General features: G+C 32.2%; 1 protein-coding gene across 1 annotated transcript in view; it reads right to left on the reverse strand.

Annotated features, from left to right (window-relative positions):
* Window positions 1–26,957, reverse strand: part of LOC114329590 (uncharacterized) — a 115,113-nt gene that overhangs the window by 46,222 nt on the left and 41,934 nt on the right. Inside the window, exon 2 of the mRNA XM_028278790.2 lies at window positions 6,360–6,698. Within this exon, the coding sequence (XP_028134591.2) occupies window positions 6,360–6,698 (339 nt within the window). The remainder of the gene's footprint in view (window positions 1–6,359; window positions 6,699–26,957) is intronic.

Consider the following 26,957-nt stretch of genomic DNA (forward strand, 5'->3'; position numbering starts at 1 on the left):
TTTGTCCGAGAGTAACATATAGACCAGGATCCCGCGTACCAAAAAAAAGTTGATTAATAGCAAACTGAACTTTTGTTAATAGCTTAACGGTGTCTAGTCGGACAAACTTTAATGTACGGGAACACTGGAACAGGGGCAGTTTTAATTGTGAAACGGTTTAAAAATTTGGAACGTCAGATTACGAAAACATCCCACGTATTTTGTCGGACAGAACCTCCAATTGATTTGTTACCCTTTCATTAAACTGTCATGCAAATATCAGACTGCTATTACTAACCAACATGATTCCTGTCATTTGACATGTTCTTCGCGTTCCACTCATTAAAATGCCTAGTTGGTGATAAGCACCAGTCTGATTTTTGCATGAGAGTTTAATCAAATGGTAACAAATCAATTGGAAGTTCTGTCCGACAAAATACATGGAACGTATCAGTTCCACAATTAAAACTTCCCCTGTTCCAGTGTTCCCATACATCAAAGTTTGTCCGACTAGACACCGTTAAGCTATTATAATTTTCAGCTTGCTATTAATAAACTTTTTTTTCGTACGCAGGATCCAGGTCTAATATTCTTCTCTTGTTTCTGGGGTTCTGTCGCTTAGCCACTTATGAAACATACTTTTTTTTCAAAAATTGGAATAAATCCTTTGTAAAAGGTATAAAATGTTATTAAAATCTCTAAAGGGCTACATCAGAACAAAACGTTTTCGATTTTATTACAAAATCATCATCAGTGTAAGACAGTCTGGATGCTAGCTGAGCCACCAAAGAAATATCGGGGTAATAACCCTTCAAATATAAAATTTATGCTTTATAGATGCATATTTACATAAAATGCCTTGTGATGGGCAAATGGCAACAGGAATAATGCCCTAAGGTAAGGTATTTCGCTTCCCAACATGTGGGATACAAAAAATTGAGTTGTTTACATATCGATGACTTTACCTCGGGGTTATTACCCCGATATTTCTTTGGTGGCTCAGCTAGCATCCAGACTGTCTTACACTGATGATGATTTTGTAATAAAATCGAAAACGTTTTGTTCTGATGTAGCCCTCTAGGGATTTTAATAAAATTTTATACCTTTTACAAAGGATTTATTCCAATTTTTGTGATTGATGGTATACAGCCAACTACAGGAGAGAAAAAAATTTTTCTTTCCTTGTGGATACTTTTTTCCTTTTTAATCATCTCGTCTAGGTCATCACTGTACCTATTTCTCCAAATATTTATTCTTTTGTTGTGCAATATACAGCACTTTTTTTGCCTTATTTACCGCGGTGTTGTAACCCTTCGTGAGTTTAAGCCAACTCGACAACTTGCCCCCGTTCCTCTCTATCTCATAGGCGTAACCAGGAGGGGTTGGGGTTGTAACCCCCCATTTGGTTGTATTTTGGGCTCTATACGCCTCAGAGACCATCCAGTAGTTGTAACCCCCCCTTAGGATCATCCTGGTTACACCGTTGTGAGTCTGCTTCCAGTTGGGACTTCTTTCCATACCAGCTTTACAATTATTCTTTTGTTAGAATGTCTTCTAAAGTGTCCTGCCTATTGGAGTGTCCTGGACTTTATTTCTTTTATGTTATCGTTAGCTCCTCTAGCTCTTTGTTGGTTCTTATCCTATATTGTCATATCCTATTTGGGCACAGGCCCAAAGGACTTCCTTAGTATTTTTCTTTCCCAAACACTTAGTCTCGTATATTTATGTCGTATGACTTTATTTGCTGCTTTGGGGCCATTCTGTTGGGCTCCATTCTTCGTTCATCTGTAGCATATTTTGTAGCCTGTTCTGATATAGTGTTCGTATACTAAATTGTTGTATAAGTTCTACTGTATAATCCGTATTTGCGACTTTTTGCATCTCCTCATCTCTTTAGATAATGTTTTTTTGTTATCTTACTATGTACAAAAATTTTTCTAGTACTAATAGGCGATTATGTGCACACTCCACTTGTCTGTATGCTCTTACATCTTGTAATATATTGTTTTGCTTTCTTGCATTCTTTAGTTTCTCTACATTAACTTGAAATTCTCATGTTATTCTAAATGGTATTATTCTTTTGTCAACAGAATCTGGGCTACTGTAAAATAAAATCCGTTACAAATATTTAAAGACATATCTATAAAGATATATAATCTATCATCTATCTATACATTTATTTTATTAATGACCGTTCCTATTGGTCCATTGTCTCGTATATTTTATCTACTGTATGGTTTGACAACTTATTTACAAATTAGCATTTCTTTCTAGAAAAAAAAAACAAAACAATTTCGCTTTCTTCCGGGTGAAAGTCGATAAATGGTCGTAGGCCCATTAAGCACAATAATTCTAATGTGTCTCGCCTTGTTGAACTTTTGCCTTCGTGGGTCACTCGGATCAAACTGCCTGAGAGAAATTTTGAAGCATGTCGCATTGTCTAAGACGTATTTATTACTAATTTTTATCTTTCTTTTGTGAGATAAACTGGATAAACGTTTTATTGTAGAAAAGTACAGATCGAATGCTACAACAACCTTGATTACTTTAAGAGTAATGGTTGGTGATAAGTTATCTCCTGAGGAAGGAAATTAGTTTTCTGGGTCAGTATTTCTTCCACGGATAAAATCGATATCTATGATTTTAAGCTGAACACTAAACATAATTGAACTAAAAACAATAGACAAAAGAAGAGACCAATTTTTTCTTCAAATGAATTTGTTTATATAACATACAAGGACTAGTTTTAAATACCGAAGTACATAAAAAAGTAAATGAGAAAGTGAAAAAATTCATCGAAAATATGGTGCTATCTCAACCAATGCCTCTCGTTGATTTTTCTGTATTTTTAGAGTTTTAAAGGCACAGTTTAAATAAACCTTTTACTCACGTTCGGATATAATTTTGTAAAGACAATAAAGTTGACTTTACTAAGTAACAAGCTATTTACTCAACACACACACACTACATATTACACTATCTGATTATTATCGAGTATCCAACTTTGATCGATCATAACTTTGGAACTAATTGGCCAATCGTAATGTTCTTTTAATAGCCTAGGCGCAAAATTTCGTCCAATGCTTCTTAAATGCATTCGACTAATAAACATTTTTGAAAAATTGAAACGCAGAATGAAAGATTACATAATTACCGAGGGCCGGAAGTCCCTGAAAACTTCTATAATGTTTATTTTAATAATAAGTTACAGGGCTAAAAAAAGAGAAAATTGAGTGTGAACTTTTTGTTTATTTTACGGAACTTTCGGCCTTCGGTAATAATGTAATCTTTCATTCTGCGTTTCAATTTTTCAAAAATATTTATTAGTTTTGACAGGGTTCGAAAAAAATGAATGGATTGAAAAATCATTGGCACAAAATCTTGCGCCTACGCTCTTATGTACGCGTTTTATTCTACACTCACCGGCACAAAATTCCGCCACCCAAAATGTTTGATTAAGTTTGATAATTTATAACTTTATTATTTGTGCTCCGATTTTCAAAATTCTTGCATCAGTTTGTAGGTACATGTATTGATATCGTTTGGTATTATTCCAGTAACAAAAGAATTTTGCTTGCATGGCATTATACAGGGTTGAATGGAAGTGTTGTATTTTCTCCTAAATTTAAAAAATTCTGTGGAAAAATGGAATGGCTGATTTTGTTTCATAGTCCCGTCATATTATCACTGAGGTATCAAAATTTTGGTTTTTGAATTATCCGAATATCTGTTTTCTTGTAAGAGCTGTACCATTTTTTGTAAATAAAACCACTGATTGACTCATAAAATAGAGGTTGGATTGATAAAATTAGAATGGCCCACATGCAGCCCAGATCTCAATCTTATTGAGCATTTATGGGTGTGTGTGTGTGTTTAGATTTATGACCTTGGTTTGAACCAATTGGCCAGCTCAAATTTTTTTTTTTATTTTCATAGACACAATTTCCTAATTTTAACTGATATACATTATATTTTAATAATCACAAACATATATTACATACATTACATTAAAAATACATACTAATAAAACACTATTACTAAATACTTATACTAAACCACTAATTGATACTAATTTTTTTTTTCTTTTTTTTTCTTTCGCGCTAAGACCTAAACCCGATTCATCCTCGCGGAGGTTTAGGCCTTCTTTGTGATTTTTTTGTTTTTTCTTTTGTTTTTTTTTGTTTTTTTTTGTTTTTTTTTTATTTTGTTTTTTTTTATTGTTTTTTAATATTTATTTATTTTTTTTTTATTATTTTTTTTTTCTTTTTTTTGTTTTTTTTATATATATATATATTTTTTAATTTTTTTATATATATATATTTTTTTAAATAATTTATGGGATGAATTTATGGGATGAATTTAAAAAAGTTATTCGCCGTCATCCTAGGCCTCCAGAAAATTTGGTACAGTTATGGCCCTGGTAGAGGAATATCGCCTATCGGGCTATTCCCCAGGCAAGAATAACACCCGCTATCCCACGAGATGGACATACCCGCTATTGAATTGTTTTGTTTTGTTGTTAATTTTGTTTTGTTTTGTTAATTTTAGGGCGTTTGATATTTTTAATTAAATAAACCTTCAAAGCAGTGTTTTTATTTACAGCTCTTACAAGAAAAGAGATATTCGGATAAATAAAAAAGCAAAATCTTAGTGATACCTCCAGGATAATACAAAAGGATTATGAAATAAAATCAGCCCTCCAATTTTTCCACAGAATTTTTTAAATTTAGGAGAAAAAACAACGCTTCCATTCACCCCCGTAAAATGCCATCCAAGCAAAAAATTTTTGTTACCGGAACAATAACAAACGACATCAATACATGTATGTACCTACAAACTGATGCAAGAATCTTGAAAATCAAAGTACAAATAATAATAATAAAGTTATATATTGTCAAACTTATCAAACATTTTGGGTGGCGGAATTTTGTGCCGGTGAGTGTATTTGTTTATTAGCTTAAAAATTGTACAGTTGTTTAAATAATTCCCTAGGGGGTCTATTCAACGGATTTCAATGACTCGAAAGCTAGAATCTCCATTTATCTGTAAAAAATCCTCAAGTATTTAAGTATTTTTTGTTGGCTTTGCATAATTTTGAAAATTAATAACTGTTCGTCAAAAACTTACATTGTAAAATTATTTTGCGAAAACTGCTCGATTGATCATGCTTAACTTTTGTGTAGGTTTTTTTTATAATAACAAGATTTTCTGGATAAATTTTATAGGTTTTATGTGGCTTCTAAATAACTATTGGAAAACATTGATGTTTGACCCTTTTTTTAATAGTTTTTGCTATATAATAATATAATAATAATTTGCAATAAAATTTGCAATAATAGTAATTATTTCTATCGATTTACAATCGATTTTATCTTGTAGGAAATTTAATTCCAAAACTTTTTTGTCTTTTCAATTTAATTACAATTTTAATTACAAAATTTAATTACAATTTTAATAACAAAATTTAATTACAATTTTAATTACAAAAATATCATTTCAAATTTTTCTAAAATACCTAGCCGTCGAGATATAGCAACTAAAAGAAGAAAAAAATCGAATTTTTCTAATTTTTTTCACATAGAAAATTTAGCCCAATTTTTGGAAATTATTATTTCTAATATTTCGAAGCGATTAAAGCAAACAATAGGATCATATTATACGATTTACCAAAATGAGGTATAGGTCTGGATCCCGCGTACCAAAAAAATGTTTATTAATAGCAAGCGGAAATTTTTTAATAGCTTAACAGTGTCTAGTCGGACAAACTTTGATGTAGGGGAACACTCGAACAGGGGAAGTTTTAATTGTGGAACAGTTTACAGGTTTAGAACGTCAGACTACGAAAACGTCCCATGTATTTTGTCGGACAGGACTTCCAATTGATTTGTTACCCTTTCATTAAACTCTCATGCAAAAATCAGACTGCTATTTATCACCTTTCATAATTCCTGTCATTTGACATGTTCTACGTGTCGGACTTATTAAAATGTCCAACATATTGGTCGGACAAACATTTTTCATATATTATATAAAGTTTGCTATTGAATAAACTTAAAAACAACCTGCTAGTTTTTACAACCATAGACTTGTCCGGATGACACGTTCCACAATTAAAACTTCCCTTGTTGCACTGCTCCCATACATCAAAGTGTGTCCAACTAGACACCATTAAGCTATTAACAAATTTTCAGCTTGCTATTAATTAACTTTTTGTGGTACGCGGGATCCAAGCCTAAATATGATCATATACGATTTACCAAAATGAGGTATGTTTTAGAACATATACCTCCTGATTTAGTTTTTATCGGTACCAAACGACCTTATATTTTTGAAAACAATGACATTTTTATCCATTTTTTTTTATTTCTCAAAAAACTTACATCCTTTCGTAGGTATCACAATCATATTCTGGTTCTTATCGTCACCATCGGCTCTATCCTCCCTTTCTCCCTTTTCCTTTGCAGCTTTTACTTCGAAGGAATAAGTAGTAGCCATCCTCAGACCCTTAATATCAGTGTTAAATATCTTCATGTGTTCTTCCTTGTCCAGAACGTTCTCCGAGAAATCCGGAATGTTCTGGACTTTACATCTTTGGGTACCCCACGTCTGTAGCTCGCAGTACCGTACGTTGAAACCGTTGGGTATCGTTTTGGAGGAATCTACTTCCCAGTGGAGGCGCACCTGCCTGTAGTCGGGTTCACCCATTAAATTTTTTATACCTGGAAAGAAAAAACAACATTAGTTCATTTTATCAAGAAATGAACCAAGGATCATTTTAAGATTATAAATATTGGTTCTAAATAATAAGGTTCTGGATAAAATATGGTCTTTTAGATAGATAGGTTTTTGTTATTTTACAGACCTTGGGAAATATGTTGAAGATTTAAGTTGTAAAAAAGGGAAATGGTTGTACAATTTTTTTGCGGAATGTAATATAGTTTTCTTTACTAACTTAGTGGACGGGATTGGTAAATAGACATCAAAGCTTGAATTTCTGATGGAGTAGTCATGATGAGGCCTTGTTGAAAAGACATGTAGGTGTTTACGAATTAAGCAAACAGTGTCTAAAATTTATAAATATGAAAGGGTTAAATTTCCGTGATTTTTGAAATAACTTCTGCAATGTGTTGTTCTTCTGAGGCCAAACAGATATCTTATAGCTCTTTTTTGTAATTTAAAAATAAGATCAGATTGGGCAGGTGTACTAGAACCCCAAAAAGAAACACCAAATCGAAGATACGACTCGAACAAAGAAAAATGTGTTATTTTGGAAGAGGCTAAATTGAGTTCCTTCGAAAAAGATCTTATTGCATAGCAAGCTGAGGATAGTTTCTTACTTAACGCATTGATATGAAGGGACTATTCAAGGTTGCTATCTAAAAAAATACCACGAAATTTTACAGAATCAACGGTAGTTATCTGGCTGTTATTAAGAAGGAAAGGTTGAAGAGCACCTTTATAGGATAGTGGTACTGTCTTATTCACGTTAAAAGAGAGTAAATTAGAGTCAGACCAGGTTTTTATCGTAAGAAGATCAGAAGTTATAGTTGCATGGAGAGTTCCAATTGAGTTGCTCCAGATGGTACTGGTATCATCAGCAAAAAGAACAATTTTTCCATCGAGTTTTAAATTACATAGTGATGTCATTATAAAGGTAAGGAAAAGTAGATGACCAAATACTGAACCTTGTGGTATTCCACAAACAATGTTTTTGAGAATAGAGTCAGCATCATTTGCTCTAACCAGTTGTTTCCTATTATCCAACTAAGATTGGAACCAATTCAAAGTAATAACACTTCGAATTCCGTAGAAATCTAGTTTTTTTATCAAAATGTCGTGATTTACACAATCAAAAGCTTTGGCATGGTCACAGAAAACCTCATGTAGTACAGAAAACACGGCAACAGTGGTAGGTACATTTATTACTTAAGCATTTATTACATTAGAATCGTATTCCCATACGACTGAAAGAAGCAGTTTTTAATTTTTGGTAAAAAATAGGGTAATTTTCCCTTAAAAACAAAAACCACACATATTTAGTCATATGTACATATAACTTTTAAAGAGGAAAGGAAGCTAAGCTTACGTGCAAAATTTCATCAAAATCGGTGCGGTTCTATAGAATTTTGATGTTTTACAGTATTTTTCCGTGAAAGAATGGACTATTAATATGTTCCCCATTTTGTTTTGTCGTTTTAATAGTACGATGAACCGAAATTTCTTTTCTAGCTTCATTACATTAAATATTTCGCAGAAATATACGTTCATATCGATTTACGTTTAACTGACACAGGTGTAGGAAAAAACTGCCCCGTAAAAAGAATTTGGAAAAGCCAAATTGATTCCAGGACTGTTTAAACATTAGAAAACCATTAACCTCGACTTGCTTAATGCGATTAGATCCAGCCACTTGTGGTTAAAACTTTTATTGACTTTGAATATTAAGTAGTCTTTCGAGGGAGGCGAGTTTTCTCCCCGGATTTAATAAAGGCGTCTTGGCTTGGTCGATTGCTAAGTAGAAGGTGTTAAGAATTGACGGACTTTGGCTAAATGCCGACGACAGAGGAGAGAAGAACTAAGTTTAAGATTGGATTTGTTGTCACGTATCCTCCACCCTCTCACGGCGCTTTACAGTAAATTCATTATACTATCAAGTAAATCAAAGAAAACCACAAATAAATATAACAAATCATCAAAGATTAATATGGAATTAATTGTCGAGGCATTAGCTAAATAAAAAAAAATATGGAATTCAAAAAATGAAATAAAGAATACTTAAGGGGGTAGGTGCAAAATCTTGGTACAATGCCATTTAAATACAGTTATTTTTTTTTCGAATCCTGAGAAAACTAATAGTAGGGGAGCCCAAGCGGGGATTTTTACAGTTACTCGAGCGCGTCAGATTATCATATGGGGAGAAAACTGGTACCCTGCAGATGTACCTCTACCATATATTGGCTCTTAACACAGGGGAGTTCGTTAAAGGGGACCCGAAAAAAAATCTATCCTTAAAAAACTCGAAATTGTCAGGTTAAGATAAGGTAAGTTTAGTACATGCAAAAGAGTGTATATTTCATAAATCTGACGATTTGAGCCGGGCGTAAATGGGTTAGTCCCAAAGTTTCACAAGAAAAAGGCGAATATTTCGCGAAACGAATGACAGATCGAAAAACTAAAAAATATATATATATATATATATGCTCAATATATTTTAAAAATCTATCGAATTATACCAAACACGACTTCTCACGGAGAGGGGTGGGGGGTAAATTTAATATTTTATATACGAATCCCGCGATATTTCGCGAAATGAACATCAGATCGAAAAACTGTAAAATACACATATTCAATATTTTTGAAAAATCTATCAAATGGCACCAAACACGACCCCCACGGAGGTGGAGTGGGGGGTTACTTGAAAATCTTAAATAGGAGCCCCCAAAAATAAGTAACTTTTATTTAAAACATTTTTCGAATTATGGATAGATGGCGTTATAATCGGAAAAGATGATTGTTGGAAATGGAAAATTAAATTAAAAAATGGCAAGCACCCACTAAAATGGAAAACTTTAATTACCTTTTTTTGGTTTTAAGACCTCCTCGTCACAACCCAATAGGTCCCCATAACGCTCGAGTGACTGCACATTTAGCATACTTTGCTCCCCTACTATAATAAATATTTTTGAAAAATTTAAACGCAGAATGAAAGATTACTTTATTACCGAGGATCAAAGTCCTTTAGAATAAACAACAAGTTTATTTTAAATGAAATATTTGAAATTAAAAATCACACTAAATTTTCTCTTTTTTAAACGCTTTTATTTAGTTCAATAGTTTGCGTCAAATCTTTAGACGTTAATTTGACTGCGTTCTCTCCAATGCAAATGAATGAAAATTTGCAGACATATACATTCGCGGGAGCAATACACGAATAGTCGATAAAAACAATTTTTTTATGTTTATTAATTGTTTAAATAAAAAAAAAAACGATTTTGATGGAAAATGCTTAAATTCTCCTGTTCTTTACAGTGTAAAAATTTGAAACTTTTACGGATTGTAGCTAATGATATGAAGTATACATAATTTCACTTTTTACATTAATTGCTTACGTTATGCTTCATAAATGAACAATACAGTTTCAAATTTTTTGCCCATTACAACTATATTTCATGTTAGTACATCATATGTTTTTTACATATTTTAATAAACATGACGATATATTTTAATGTTTGAAAAGTGTAAGACTAAAAAGTAAAAAATAAAAAAATATGAAAAAAAATTTTTTAAGAAACGCTTTTTTTTAGTTACGAGTAACTAAAATTAAAAATATTACAAAAAAAGTCAACTAAAAAGCAAAAAATAAAAAAAAAAATTGAAAAAATCGAACACATTCGTCAAAGAAAAGCGTGGCGCGTCTTCATCGAATAAGCGGTTTTCGCCCCACGCTTTTCTTTGACGACTGTGTTAGATTTTTCAATTTTTTTTTTATTTTTTGCTTTTTAGTTGACTTTTTTTATAATATTTTTAATTTTAGTCACTCGTAACTAAAAAAAAGCGTTTCTTAAAAAAATTTTTTTCATATTTTTTTATTTCTACCCTTGTAACGTATTAAAGTAAACATTATAGAAGTTTTCACGGACTTTCGGTCCTCGGTAATAATTTCATACTGCATTTAAATTTTTCAAAATTACTTATTAGTTTTCTCAGGATTCGAAAAAAATGAATGCATTTAAATAGTATTTGACTAAGATTTTGCGCCTATCCCCTTAACTGGGGAAACAGAAATTTGCCGAAAAAACACTCACTCACACCGAAAGTACACCCAAGGAAAAAATAAAATACTATACAGAGCATATCATGACAAGATCATGAATTAAGTCAGTGATTCTCAACCTGTGGGGCGCGCCCCACAAAATTCTGACAAAATGAAAAATAAAATACACATGAATACCGATAAGGAGCTATAGTTATAAAGAGCACGGAATACTAAATTAATATCAACAAGTTTATTGTAAATTATAGACTTCCTTGGGCCTGTTTTGCAGAGCAAAGTTTATCGAAACAGGGTGAAATATAAGAAATAGACGCTATCAGTTCTTTTTCTATATTTAGCTGTGATCTATTTTGGTCTTCAAAGCAGCCATCGCGGAAAATCCTGTTTCGCAAAGGTAGGATGTTGAAAACGGTAATAGTATACGGAACACTTTGGTTTTCAGTGTAGAAAATATCATAGTTTTTTGTCAAAATACTCAAGGTACATTATTATTGCATAAATATATTGTTATTGTACCAGGGGGCGCGGTGAAAATAATTATGGAAAATTGGGTCGCAAATGGTAAAAGGTTGAGAAACGCTGAATTAAGTGTAAGAACTATTGTGAGTTCTTCTTCTTTTTATGGTGCCGTCTTCTTTGGAAGATTGGTGATCATCATGACTAATTGTTGTATTCTTCACTACACTTCGTAAGATTGCGCCACTATGGCATTTGTCGCCTTCCAACTCTACTCTCTACGCCTTCCAAAAATATTTTCCTGCATAATATTCTGCAGAAGCTGGTATTTTGTTCCTGTCATCACTTGGTCAAGGTATTGTAGTTTTCGTATTTCGATTTTATTATACAGTTTTGTTTCTTTTGAAAATCTGTGCAAGACTTCTTCATTCATGACTGTCTTCTTCTTCTTGCCTATCCGTCTCGGATGTTGGCGACCATCATGGCAATCTGTGCAATTTGTGATTGTTGTGTTGAACCACGTACGTAGATTTTTCAGCCAGGAAATTCTTCGTCTTCCTGGTCCTTTCTTTCTTTCTACTTTTCCTTGCAAGATTAGTTGCAGTAGTCCAAAACTTTCGCTGTTTCTCATTATGTGACCGAGGTATTTGATTTTGGATGTTTTTATTGTGATTAACAGCTCTTTTCCTTTTTGAATTCTCAGCAAAACACCCTGATTTGATTAGTAATGTGGTCGGTATAAGATGTCTTAAGGATTCGACGATAAAGTCTCATTTCAAAAGCCTCAATTTTCTTGCAGGTGGCGTCTGTGAGAGTCCACGACTCAGCTCCAAACAACAGTATAGGAAAGATATAACATCATGGACGTATCGTCCATGTATAACATCGTGGTAACCTGATTTTTATGGGTATCGACTGTCTATCGATAAGTCTGACGTGACTGTCTACATACGATTTTATTTACGTATACCGAATTTAGTCTAGGCGCCAGAGGGGTCACCGTGTCCTTTTCAATTCTGATGAACAAACTCAACGGTTTCTTATGAAATTTTGGCTGCTGATTACGAATTTCGAGGGTAGATTTCGATCCGAGTGGTCAAAAAATTGTTATAAACAATTTAATTGTTTATAAGCCTCGGGCTCATAAACTAAAAGAGATAAAAAATAATGTTTCAAATAAAATTTGTTCGTTAATAAAAAACAAAGAAAAAACGTTTACTAAAGTTAAATGCAACAGTTAGAACTTAAGATATTGTAAAATTAGTGCACAATGCAAATTGCAAATTGCAAAATAAGAATTATTCGAAACTTTATCGATCGTAACTCAGCTTCTACGCATGCAAATGAGCCTTAGAAGGTCTCGTTTTAAAGCTTTATTAATAAGCTTCCAAAAAAAGTTTACTAAATTACTTTATTTTTATTTGTTTTAAAGTTATACCCGTTTGAAGTTATAATTATCTTAAGAAAATTGTACAATAATTTGTTTAAAAGGGTTTCAAGTAAATTTGAGCTGTAAACATTTATAATTTAATTAACAATAATGATAGAAGAACTCAAAAGGAACATTTTGAGCTTTTTAAAATGTTCGTAAGTTTATATTTGGTCAAGATATCGATATTTTAATGGTGCGCTATGAGGCGCAAAATCGGCTCACAGTCAAGTACGAGTATGTAAGTATTTTTCGACGCTTTATCGATCGTAACTCGGCTTCTACGCATGCAAATGAGCCAATATGTGATATCCATATCAACATCATTATTGCATATAAAACGAGCATTTATGTTGTGGCGGCATACACACAATTGACGTGCCTTGATGATGTTGCAAAAGAACTAGATCCACTTTATATGGATATCATATAGATAATAACTAGACTCTGAAGCCCCAGAAACCTTTAGTTTTACTGCCTACAAGAACAGACTTAGTACCACCATGTAACTGTAAAAATTGTTCTAAGAACTTATGCAGATGTAAAAAAGCTGAGATTCTCTGTATATCTTAGATATACAGATATATGTTGATATTAATAAATAATATCAACTTAATTTTTAGTTGTATTTCTGAAATATTAGTTTTTAATGTTTTTTTTTTCTCATTTAGTACAAAAAATAGAAGACAAAGTAAATAGAATGAAAGGTGATACGAAGTACAGTATAATGATTTAATTATAAGAATTATATGATAAAATTTTATTAGGATCTTTAAAAATGAAAAATGAAGATAACGCATATTATATACATAGAAATTATAATTTGCATCGAGAAGTTAGCGCGTGAACCTTTACGCGGTGAGCCAATCTCGCGCCTCAGAGCGCGCTATTAAAATATCGATATCTTGGCCAAAAATAAATATACGAACATTTTCTTAAGCTAAAAATGTTCCTTTTGAGTTCTTCTATAATTATTGTTAATTATAGTATAAATGTTTATAGCTCAAATTTGCTTGAAATGAAACCCTTATAAACAAATTAATGTTCAATTTTTTAAGAAAATTTTAACTTCAAACGGATATAACTTTAAAAAATGAAGACAAGGTAATTTAATAAACTTTGTTTGGAAGCATATTCATTAAACTTTAAAATGACATCTTCTAAGGCTCATTTGCTTGCGTAGAAGCCGAGTTACGATCGATAAAGCTTCGAAAAATACTTATTTTGCAATTTGCAATTTGCTTTGTGCACTAATTTTACAATATTTTGAGTTCTAATTGTTGGAGTTAAAGTTTAGTAAACGTTTTTTTCTTCGTTGTTCAGTGAACAAATTTTATTTGAAACATTATTTTTTTATCTCTTTTAGTTTATAAGCCAGAGCCGTATAAACAATTAAATTGTTTATAACAATTTTTTGACCACTCGGATCGAAATCCATCCTCGAAATTCGTAATCAGCAGCCAAAAATCCATAAGAAACCGTTGAGTTTGTTCATCAGAATTGAAAAGGACACGGTGACCTTTATTTGGCGCCTAGACTATTTTGAACGTTGAAACCTCCCCCATTTTTCTGCAATAATCAGAATATCACCTCTCACATACAAATGTATTTCTGTTTTTACAGATACGCCCTTGTCTATTTACTATTTCTTATTATTTGAAGAGGTGTGTTTAATAAATTCTCTTTAGTAGGTTTTTTTTATTTTATCCTCATTTTATCCTTTTTAGCGACAACTTGATGAAAAATTTTGCAATTTTGAAAAAAAAAGTGCTTTGAGGAAGGGTGTAGTAATGCGAAGGTATTTCTTTTCTTCTTCTTTTTGTGGAATTTATGGCTTTGGTGAGAGCCAATTAGCTTTAATAATTGTTAGAAATAATATTTCTAACATAGCAAGTAAATAGAAATACTATAAAATAATTTTTTTTTGTAAATTCGTATTTAAATTCGTATTGTGAGATGAAATCTAACACGCGACTATTCACGTTACAGAAGTGAGCGCGACTACTCCCGGGTTAAGTTTTATAGTTCTTTCTTATATTCTATTATAAAGCTACGTTTAACATTACTACACGTAAAACTTAGAGATCAAGAATGCACATTAAATTTATTCAGTTTACCACAATAATTCTCAGTCTAATAATACCTAACCAAGAACATGTAGATACTTCACAAATTATGACTGCAATCACCTTACAACTAGTTCACCGCAAGTGAAATAAAATTCAAGTTTTTTTATGTTATAACTGTTTTCCGACATAAGTTTTCCATTAAGGTCATCAGTACCTGAACAAGCATCGCTCCTAAATGGTTATTTCCGGTGTTTCTTCTTCTTCTTCGAGAAATATGACCAGTTTATGTGGAATAGGTAAGTTATCTATGTCGATTCGCTGATTGCTTGTTTCCATATATAGGACCTAAAGGTTCTGCATTATTAAGCGAAATTTGGACGTCTATTCTGTTTGAAAAACTTACTAGAATTATGATTATTTTTATCTTTTTGAAAAAATGTATTGAAAATCCTGTATAAAAGGTTTATAAAAATCCCTTCAAGAGCTACATCAAATCACAGAAGGTCTTCGTTATAAAAATATCATCATCAGTGCTTAGTATAGGTTAATCACATGCTGTGCCATCAAAAATACTTAGATATAAACCCTTTAATATGAATATGTGTTAAATTTACATTATTAATTATAAAACGAATATACAATGTTTTATTCCGGAGATAACAAACAAGGACAAAATGGTACAGCCTTCCTAATTAGTAGCAAATTAAGGGACAAGGTGATAGATTTCAAAGCAATATGTGGAAGATTATCTTATGTCAGAATAAAGAACAAGCAATCTAATTTAACATTCATTAATGCATATGCTTCCACCGAGAATGCGAATGAGGAAGACAAAAACGATTTTTACGAGAAACTCGAAGAGATATATGAAAATATACCCAAGAATGACATATTACTTTTACTAGGGGATTTCAACGCAATGATAGGAAAGGAAGATATAAATAAGGACGTAGCTGGTAAGGAAACTCTCCACACAACTACGAATAATAATGGGAGAATGCTTTGTAACCTAGCAGCAGCAACAGACACATTTATAATAAGCACACACTTCAAACACAAAAAAGAACATAAGGTAACATGGCTAATACCAGGATCAACGGAGGGTAATAAAATCGATCATATTTTAATTTCAAAAATGTGGAGGAGAACAATTCAAGATGTCAGGCCGTATCGTGGTGCAAATGCAGATTCTGGTCACTTCCTAGTAATAGGAAATATGGAAATGAAAATAATTAAAGACACAAAGAAATTCACGAAAAGAAAAAATTGGAACGTAAGGAAACTAGATTCGGATACTGTAGCAGATGGATTTCTACTACAATGTTTTATAAAAAATATCCATTAATTTTAATCCTATCCCAAGAAAAATATTTATTTTTCTAATATATTTTGTGAGTTAATATATCATTAAAAATTCTAAGCCGTCCCTGCTTATGAGTAATACTGTTTGTTTCGCAACATAGTAAAATCATAGGAAATTTCCTGTTTACTTGTATAAACATTTATTGTTCTGGAAGGATCCGTTGAAAAATCCCAGTACATTTCCCTTAAGTTTTGAGCGCTAAAAACCCTATGATATTATTGGTCTGAATTTTGAAAGATCCTTGAGTTGTAGTTGACGATTGGTCAATAGTTTTGGTCGAAAGATCGAGAAGAAATGCATCCGTTGGACGCGAGAGAGACGTGACGATGCAAGGCAGTTCTAAAAGTACTGTAGTTCTGAAAGATGTTCGAGTTCGAGTAGAACATATCTTTTTTTCTTAGAACTCAACAGACTCGCAAAGAAACGCACTTTGCCGGCTTTTGAAATGGTTTTCTTCTTGTGGTAGAAGAACTGATGGATTTATAACTTGTCAAGGAATATTATTACAATAGTTTCACAACATTTTACATGGATATATTCTTGTGAAACACTATTATTGTTATGCAGTTTGGTTTGCCGGCGGTAAAAAGAGAAAGTGCGTGGTTTCCTGTTTTTATGATGTTATGGTAACATTCCTGTATTGAAGTACCCCGATTATCCTGTATTGAAGTACCCCGATTATATTTGATTTGGTATCAATTTTATCCTGTGTCCTGTTTGGTTCAAAATTGAATGTCTTCCCTCCCAGCCCCGCTTAGAATGGAAAATTTTGGATAAGTTTTTGACGTGTGACATGGATTTTTGTTTTAAGGTATGATGATGTTTATTTTAATTAAATTCCAAGTGGATTAATTTGGTAAAGGTTTTACATATTTAAATAATTTGTTTTCAACATGGAAAATTTTATTGTAAAGTAAATAAAAAATGGCAGTGACTTTTGACAGCCATGTCAAATTTTTGTTTTGGTACACTGCTAAAAATAAGGTATAAAGGTTTAAATAAACATTATAAAATGTACACATTTTTATTTATGTAACCTCTTTCTTCAAGAAAATTATTAACAGATATCTAATACAAGCGAATTAAGTTTTAGAATGGAAGAAAATGATATGGCATAGAAGCCATATGATGATAATAGATAGCCCAGTTTAACCCCAACGAGGAATCTACGATGAATGTCCCCAGCTGGTTTCCAGTAAGTACTCGATATGAGAATTTGAGGATTTTTTCAGACGGCGTCCCAATTTGTTTAAATAGTAGGAAAGTCCTCAAGTGTGTGTAAGTATCCTTTGCTTATTTGGTTATGTAGTTAGTCTTCTTTAAACCCTCCTACCCCTCCCAACGAATCTACGACCCGCCACCGCACAAAAAATGAGCTGTCGTTCGCATGAAGGTTTGCGTGTCTGTTCCTTCTACTAGCCCCATTTCGACCCCCCAGTATCTTAGTAGATAGTCTTTCCTTGATCCCATTAGAACAGACAGGTAAAACGCTTCAATACTGTTCAGAAAGATTATTCTAAAGAGTTTGAAGCAAATTTAAAAGTTTTGAACCGTAATAACCTAGAAGAAACGTGGAAAGAAATAAAAGGCCACATTTCGATAGAAGCAGAAAAAGTAATAGGATACAAAGGCAAAAAGAGTGGTATGACGAAGACTGTGAAACAGCAACCAGGGAAAAAACCTAGCCCGAAAGAAATGGCTGAAGACAGTTAGAGAAGAAGATCTGGAAGAGTATAGGAGAAAAAAGAAAGACTCAGACAAATGCTGTACAAATAAAAAAAGATATGGATTGATGAAGTTATAGAAGAGTTGGAAGTAAATAGCAAGAATAATGTAAAGCTTTACAAATATATAAAATCACAAAACAAGAAGAAATCCACAGTTAAGATTGATGCCAACATATGGGAGAAATACTACGAAGAGTTATTTAAGGCGAGAGAAAGTTCAGAAGAAACAGACCTTGATGATGAAATCGAAATCGAAAAGCCGTCATATGAGGACTTTTTACATGTGATAAGAAATCTAAAACAAAAGAGAGCAGCAGGCCCAGACGAAATCCCAAATGAGTTAATAAAACGAGGCGGAGTAAAACTACAACGGAAAATATACGACATAATAATAAGGATTTGGGAAGAAGAAAGAATGCCCGAAGAATGGAAAACTGGATGGTTAAGAAAGGGGACACCGCAAAATGTAACAACTATAGAGGAGTAACACTGTTAAAGAGCTGCTACAAAATATTGACATCATTAATCAGACAAAAACTCTCAAAACACATTGAAACTAAAATAGGAGACTACCAGCACGGATTTAGAGAGGGAAGGTCAACAATAGACGCAGTTCACATAATCACACAGTCAATTGAGAACTGTTACGAACATGATATCGACTTACACATCCTTTTCATAGACTTCAAGCAAGCCTTTGACAGCTTAGCAAGACCCGACCTAATAGAAGACATGAAAAACCTAGATATACCAATGAAACTTATAAAGCTTACGAAAATGACAATGAAAGGATCGACTGCAGCAATAATTACAGATAACGGAATCACCAAAAATATAGAAATAGCAAGTGGAGTTCGACAAGGCGACTCTCTATCAACGTCACTATTTAATGTCGCTATAGAAGGAACAATAAGAGCTACAGAAATAAAAGGTACGATTATAACATCGACGTCGCAACTTGCTGACGACATAGCATTAATTAGCAGAAACCTAAACAGTTTAAAGGAAGAATTTAAGAAGTTATGCAAAGAAGCATCCAAAAGGGGTTTAGAAATAAATCAAAACAAAACAAAATACCTAATATGCTCAAGAAAAAACCCAGTTAATATGATAAGCTTAAATATCGGTGAATATGAATTTGGAAAGGTAGAACATTTTAAATATCTTTTAGTCTCAGTTAATGGAACTAATGATAGAAGTATCGAAATGAATGAAAGAATCCAGACAGGAAACACAACCTACTGGAAATATAGTAACTTCCTCAACGATAAGAAGCTTACTCAGAATACAAAACTGAAAATTTACAAAGCAGCAATAAGACGAGTAATCACATATGGTGCTGAAGTAATGTGTCTGACACAGAAAGAGGAAGAAAGATTGAGGATCCTAGAAAGGAAAATAATTCGGAGGATAGCAGGACCACTAAACTTAGGTAATAATGAATTTAAAAAACTCATGAACCACGAAGTAAGAGAACTTCTGTAAGGAGAAGACATCGTCAGATTTATCAAGGCACAGAGACTCAGATGGATGGGACATATAGAAAGGAGGAATCCAGAAGCCGTTATCAAGAAAATTGCCAAATGGAGACCTGTATCAGGCAGACCACGACGAAGACCCAAAACTAGATGGGAGGACCAGATAGTGGAGGACCTTAAGAAGATGGGAGTCAAAGAATGGGTAACCAGAAGCAAAAACAGGAACGAATGGAGGAAAATTGTAGAAGATGTCAAGTCACGCAACCAATTGTAAAACGAAAATGTTAATGAGGATTGATTCACCGCGACAAACGAATCGGAAGAGCCCAAAGAGGGCGGCAATCACTCCGCTAGGAGTGTAGATGCCATGTAGATGAATTATAATTCCATACCATGGTTGCAATTGTTAGAGATATGGCTCTTAGGCATCAAAAGAGGAAAATTTGAGTACTTGGAACATGTAATGAGAGAGCAAAAATACTCATTATTACAACTTATTATGCAAAGCAAAATCCAAGGAAAGCGAAATGTGGGAAGACGAAGAACATTCTGGCTTAAGAACTTAAGGAAATGGTTCGAATGCAGTAGTGCAGAGCTGTTTAGAGCTGCAGTCAACAGGGTCCGCATTGCCATGATGATTTCCAGCCTTCGATAGAAGATGGAACTTAAAGAAGAAGAAGAACACATTTTCATATAAAGGAGTTATACCCCAGTATTTTTAGTGGCTCAGCATATGATTAACCTATACCGTTGATTGAAATATTGATATGGGGGACTCCAATACCTCAATCAACGCCTATACTACACTAAAATCACAATAAAGATACACTAGAAATAAACAAACCAAATCACGTTGAATATTACGAGGAGCACCCCCGATTCATAATTTACCATGTATAAACTTTGTAAATCATGATTTGGGAGTGATCCTCGTAATATTCAACGTGTCTTGCTTTGTTTATTTCTAGTGCATTTTATTGTGATTGTAGTATAGCACTGATGATGATATTTTTATATCGAAAACGTTCTGATGTAGTCCTTGAAGGAATTTTATTCAAATTATATACCTTTTATAAAGGATTTTCAATAAAAACTTTTGTGATTAATGGTGTACAGCTAGCTACAGGAAAATTATTTCTTTTTGGATTTTGATCTTTATTTTTTCTTCTAATCTAATTCTTTATATTCCTTAAGGAACAAGAGTATTGTAAACCAGACCGCTACAGGCGTATGGCAAAAACACCTTCCGATTTAATGATTAACTTATGCATTTTGCGCATAACTAGAAACCAAACGAAAAACTAAATAACATTATCTGGTCAGATAAAGAAACAAACCCATTCAATTTCAGTTTTTGCCACGAACATCGCAATGTGGGTTGAGTAGGTACATGAACCGTTAAATTTGATTATTTTATTTCAACGCTTTCATCTGCTTGCGGTTTACTTCAATTTCATTATGTGAATAATTTGTAGCATAAGAACGAGGATTTAATAAATTTCGTTTCGAAGGAGGTTCACTGTTTCTTTTCTTTGTGCATCGGCCGTGGAAATAGGACGAACTCTTTCTTTACTTTCGATAATAATGCATGTTGATTATAAAACTGAATGCATAGTAGACCAGGGCGCATCTGTAAAAATATTAGTACATTTGGACGTTGAGAGGTGACTCATATTTTTTTACATAAATTTCTTGAAAATAACTCATATAATAATAATTGAGTTATCCGCCTACTCAAAAAGGTCCGGAACATTGTTTAAATAATCAAAATGTCAAAAAATTAAGGAAAAATTCGATTTTTTCTTTGTTTTTTTATTATAATTTTAAAAGTATTCATTTCCGAGAAAAGTTGCGCTGACATAAAAGTTGCGTAATTAAGTTTCTTAGAATATAGCATTAGTTAAAAATTTTAAAAATTGTCACCCTTGTTGCAAAATAGCAATAATTGCGAAAAACCCATAAAAAACAAGTATTCGCATTTTACGTTTTTAAACCATTTATGCTACACTTAGGACCTTCATATTCTACCCAGAAAAACTATATGATATAATAAAACAATACTGTAAATTTTATTAAGATCGGTTTAATAGATTTTGCAAAATAAATTTTGCAATCAAGCTTTCGCAAAAAAAAATCATTTTTTCAAAATGTTGCAGGACTGAAAATAAAGCAGACAGCAAGTTGATTTTTTTTACAAATAAAAGAATACTGTTCCTTTCATTTGTAATTTGCAAAATTTATATCCGTTAACTATCACGGTGTCAGTAATTTTTTTTAATAAACATTAATTTTTGGTGCTACGCGCAGGATAGCGGATAGTTTGCTCTGCTTGGGCATTCCAATGACCTTTGATAATGATTGATAAATTTTAATTTTTAGTACATTTCGACATAAATAAATAAATTTGTTTAATACAGAATAAAAACACATACTCTGTCCTTTGAAATAACACTTTTTTTAGCCATTACTTTCTTTGTTCATTCATATATTTTAACTTAGAGAATAAAAGTTTATTAATTTTAAACATATGCAATTGTTTAAACAATATTTCACAAACAATAATCAAATTAGTTTGATTTTTGTGGAATTAAAATACTAAAATACAACAAAATATAGAGTAAGAAAATAATATATTAGATAAAGATTTGAAGAAATTTTGGTGGAAATCAACTTGTGTGAATCGAACACCGCTGTCCTGCGCGTAGCACCAAAGATTAATGTTTATTTAAAAAAATTCCTGACGCCGTGGTAGTTAATCGATTTTAATTTTGCAAATTCCAAATGAAAGGTACTGTATTCTTCTATACGTAAAAAAATTTCAACTTGCTATCTGCTTTATTTTCAGTCCTGCAACATTTTGAAAAAATGAATTTTTTTGCGAAAGTTCGATTGCAAAATTTATTTTGCAAAATCTATTGAATCGATCTTAATGAAATTTACAGTATTGTTTTATTATATCATAAAGTTTTTCAGGGTAAAATATGAAGGTTCTAGGTGTAGCATAAATGGTTGAAAAGCGTAAAATGCGAATACTTGTATTTGTATGTTTTTTTGAAGATATTCTTTTTTAGCAGCGAATAGATTGAGGGTAAAATTTGATTGATCCGCGCGCATGCGCACACCGACAGTATGGTATTAGTCGTTATACGGGTTCTGATTGGGTGTTGAAATTTTGAAATGATCTGTCAATAATTATTGTTCAATATGGAGGTTATCGGTAAACAAAAATATTGTATAATATTAGTTTTTATTGATGTGTGGACAGAAATAAAATCAAATTTATAATTATAGTGACTTTTTAAATAGTTTTGAAAAGCCGCAGGTACGTATTTCTAAATGTTTCAGTTGGAAATACCTAATAGTTTCCATACCTATCTATTTGGAAAATGTAAACAAAATAATGTAGTTACCTATTAGTAGGCAATGCTTTAATTTACATAATCTGATTACGAACAAACTTTCTACAAATCTTCATCTCATATATCGTTTTCTTACTCTATATTTTGTTGTATTTTATTTCGACAAAAATCAAACTAATAATTTTATTAAATTGATATAAATCTATCCTGTAAACGTTTAGTTTATGTATATTCCCACATGAGGTATACGCGAATGTGGTGCAGTTTGAAATGCCGTCAACTTTCGTACGGCGCGGTAGACGTGAAGTGGGTTCAAGCCCCAAGCAAGTTATTATTTTTTTATTTTTTTTATAGATTTTATGATTGTAAGTATATTATTATATATTTTTGAAGATATTCTTCTTTTTTGAAAGTGGTAGATAAGAAAATTAGTTTGATTTTTAAATAAAGTAAGTACAAATAACCTTTTAAGTATATTTACTTCGTTTAAATTACCTATTATATAATAGAAGAATATCTTCTTACGTGCGTACAAAGTACACACACATTCTTTTTTTTCGCAATTATTGCTATTTTGTAAAGAGGGTGACAATTCTTAAAATTTTAAACCCATCCTATATTGAAGGAAATTTAATTACGCAACTTTTACGTTAGTGCAGCTTTTCTCGGAAGTGAATACTTTGAAAGTTATAATCAAAAAACGAAGAAAAAAATCGTATTTTTCCTTCATTTTTTGACATTTTAAATATTTAAACAATGCCCCGGAACTTTTTGAGTGCGAGGATAACTCAATTATTATTATATGAGTTAATGCCAAGCAATTTTTGCAAAAAAAATATGAGTCACCTCTCAACGTCCATCTCAAAACAGATGCGCCCTGGACTATAGCTCAAGCTATTGATAAAAATAAAAGGTAAACGGTTCTGCGCCGAAAAATGACTATAGGATCGAAAAATACTTGCAAACTTCTAAAAAAAAAAAAAGGGAAACTAAACCTAATATGGAAGATATAACTCAAGATTTTGACTCAAAATTGTATACTACACGAGAAGCACTTTCAGATCCTATTCAAAAGGCAAATGCCAAAAGACTAAAATGTAGGCTCAGAAGACATCCCAGATATCACAACACTTCGATTTTCATCTCAAAGATGAAAAGAATAAATGATCTGGGGAAGATAGAATAGGTAGTCAAAGAACAAATCAAAGAAAGAGAAGAAACATTGATAAATGAAACATTTATAGTTTCTAGATTTATAATAATTTTTGAATCAGTGGCGGATCTAAACATTTATCTTGGGACGGGAAATTTACCTTAGGGGGGAACTTCCAATGAAAAGCCAACCAAAAGATAAAACCAAACTACATAAAAGATATAAATGCGGGAGCGTCATTTGAAATTTTGATAGGGGGGACAAGCATTATATATACAATACATTTATATGCAAACATAATACAAAATTGATCTATTTTTTGTAAATTTCAGTCATTTTCAGGGTCAGGAGGGACAAATGCATTAAGCTCCCATAATTTTCCTAACTAACGAGTTTATTGGGTTGAATTTGTCTGTCTGGTCTAAGTTTCATGTCAGCTAATACTTTCTTATGTTTCAACAATTTTCTTCTTTAATTTTGGACCTTGTTAGGGGGGTCGGAATTTCCCCTTTTTCCCTTTCCGTAGATCCGCCACTGTTTTGAATAGTGTAAAACTTTTGATCGAGGATGACATGCGTGATATGTTTTATGCATAAAACGGCATAGGTAATAAATTCAGATTTTTCTAACGATTTGAAGATTATAAAACTATTCGTCTTGATTTAATATCGCAACTAATTACCCAAAAACAACTACCTACTAGTGTTGTCTTGCATAACTAGGAGTATAGTAAAGATGATTAGGCCAAGCTATTTCCTTATAAATTAGGTGTTTATGTTGCTAATCTGATTAAAACCGTTAACTAAGACCATCACCTTGAGAGATTTGTGGTTATTATTTATTTAACACCATGATATAATGATTAAAGCAATGATTCATTTGTGTTTTGATCACACTTTGATACTATTTATGAAAGATAGGATAGTTCAGGATAAACTAACGTTCATAATATTGCGAAGAAAAGGATTTTCAACGAAATAAAGAAGAAATTAAATAGAATTTACTCATAGGTAAAAAAAAATAACAAAACGTTGTCTTCAAAGTGATGATTTTCCGGTAATAATTTAATATATCAAAAATGAACAATCTGGAAAGCAGAAAAGAAATTATACAAATGATCAGCTAATCAGCTAACCATTAGCTAAAAGTCGACTATGAAATGCAGACTAAAATGAAAGGCTATGTGAACACTAAAGTATTCAGCCTTCAGCCAAATTATCCGTCATTCTGATGTGCTTGTAATGGTATCCAGTACCGCTTGTAGATTTCTTACAGCTATATCCAGGATCCTGAGTTAGCTAGCAGTATCGACTGCATAAAGGCTGAGTAGTGTTTCGGGTGTTCCTGGAACGTCTGCTGTATATGTGCTATAAAGAAGGAGTGATAAGACCGCTCCCTGTGGTATACCAGCATATGGGGCTCCGTTTTCAAATAAGACTGGTCCTATCTGAACCTTGAACCTTCGGTAACTTAGGAATATGGAGATGTCTTTCGTCATGTCCCCGGTGTATCCACAATCTCTCATTTTGTATGTCAATCCTTCATACCACAACTTTTTAAGCAATGATCTTCGTTATCATTTTTGATCTTTAAGCACACTTTTAACATATAAAAAACAATTCAGAAGAGGTAAATAGTTTAATGAAAAAAACATTTTTAAGAAACTCTTTTCTTTAGTTACAAGTGACTAAAATTAAAAATATAACTAAGACTATTTTTTTATTTTTTACTTTTTAGTCTTACACTTTTTAAACATTAAAATATATCATCATGTTTATTAAAATATGTCTAAAACATGTGATGTACAAACATGAAAAGTAGTCGGAATCGGCAAAAAATTTGAAACTTTATTGTTAGCATAACGTAAACAATTAACGTGAAATTATGTATAGTTCATATAATTAGCTACAATCTTTAAAATTTTCAAGTTTCTTCATTGTAAAAAACAAGAGAATTTAAGCATTTTCCATTAAATTTTTTTTTATTTAAACAATAAACATAAAAAAAATTTATGGACTATTCGTATATTGTTCCCGCGAATGCATATGTCTGCAAATTTTTATTCATTTCCATTGAAGAAAAGGCAGTCAAATTAACGTTTAAAGATTTGACACAAACGATTGAACTAAAGAAAAGCATTTAATAAAGGAACCTGGCAAAATCTTAAAATATTGAACAACAGAAAATCATACAAAAATTTAATAAAGATACCATAATTACATGAAGATAATTGAATGTTTCGAGAGTACAATGATGAACTTGTAGTGTTGTCTCCTTAATGAAGCCAAAAGTCCTAACTTAATCTATATTTACACTGCATAGTTTACAACTGATCAGAAAATGTTTACTATAATAATATCAATGACAATTCGTTTGTTTGGCTTTGTAATAACCTTCAGACTCAGCGGCACTATTTGCTATCGCAAAACGAAAAATAGTTGAAGACTGAAGACTGTCTTTGATTCGAATAAATGTTGATTTATTAATGAACATATTACATTATATGTATCTTAGATTAAAAAATCCAATCTCTTTGCATTACATATAGAATTGAATGACTGTTAACTAGCAATTGGATATAATTGTTAATTACAATTTTAAACCAGACTGTGCTGTACCATCTGTTTATCAATTAAACTATTTGCTTACATATGCACTTAGACATATATGAAAATGGGCTTATATTAACACTACGTAGGACTGCACTTTTTTGAGAAATATTTCAGGCCTGACAGACACAAAGAAGTGAAAAATATGAAGAAGTAATCAATACGGGGGGAACCCATTTACGACAATGGTATGTGGAGAATAATGTTCAACCATGAGTTACACCAATATTACAAAGAAACCTCTATAACAAATTATGCAAAAATACAAAAATTGCGCTGGACAGGTCACCTTATAAGAATGGATAACGACAGAACACAGTAGAACGCTTGGTGGAACTATGGTGAAACATCGGCTAGTAAGAAGACTAAGGAATAGGTGGATAGCCGAAGTGAGGACCGATGCTAAAGAGATATAGAGGCTGGACAACTGGAGGACGGCAGCCAGGGACAGAGATACTTGGAGGTGGATGCCGGAGGAGGGCAGGGCCCGACTTGGACTGTAGCGCCATAGGAGAGAGAGAGAATAAATATAGCTTCTTCTTCTCCTTCCTTATTGTATGT

The sequence above is a fragment of the Diabrotica virgifera genome, chromosome 1, assembly GCF_917563875.1.
Source record: "Diabrotica virgifera virgifera chromosome 1, PGI_DIABVI_V3a".
In the NCBI taxonomy this organism is placed as follows: domain Eukaryota; kingdom Metazoa; phylum Arthropoda; class Insecta; order Coleoptera; family Chrysomelidae; genus Diabrotica; species Diabrotica virgifera.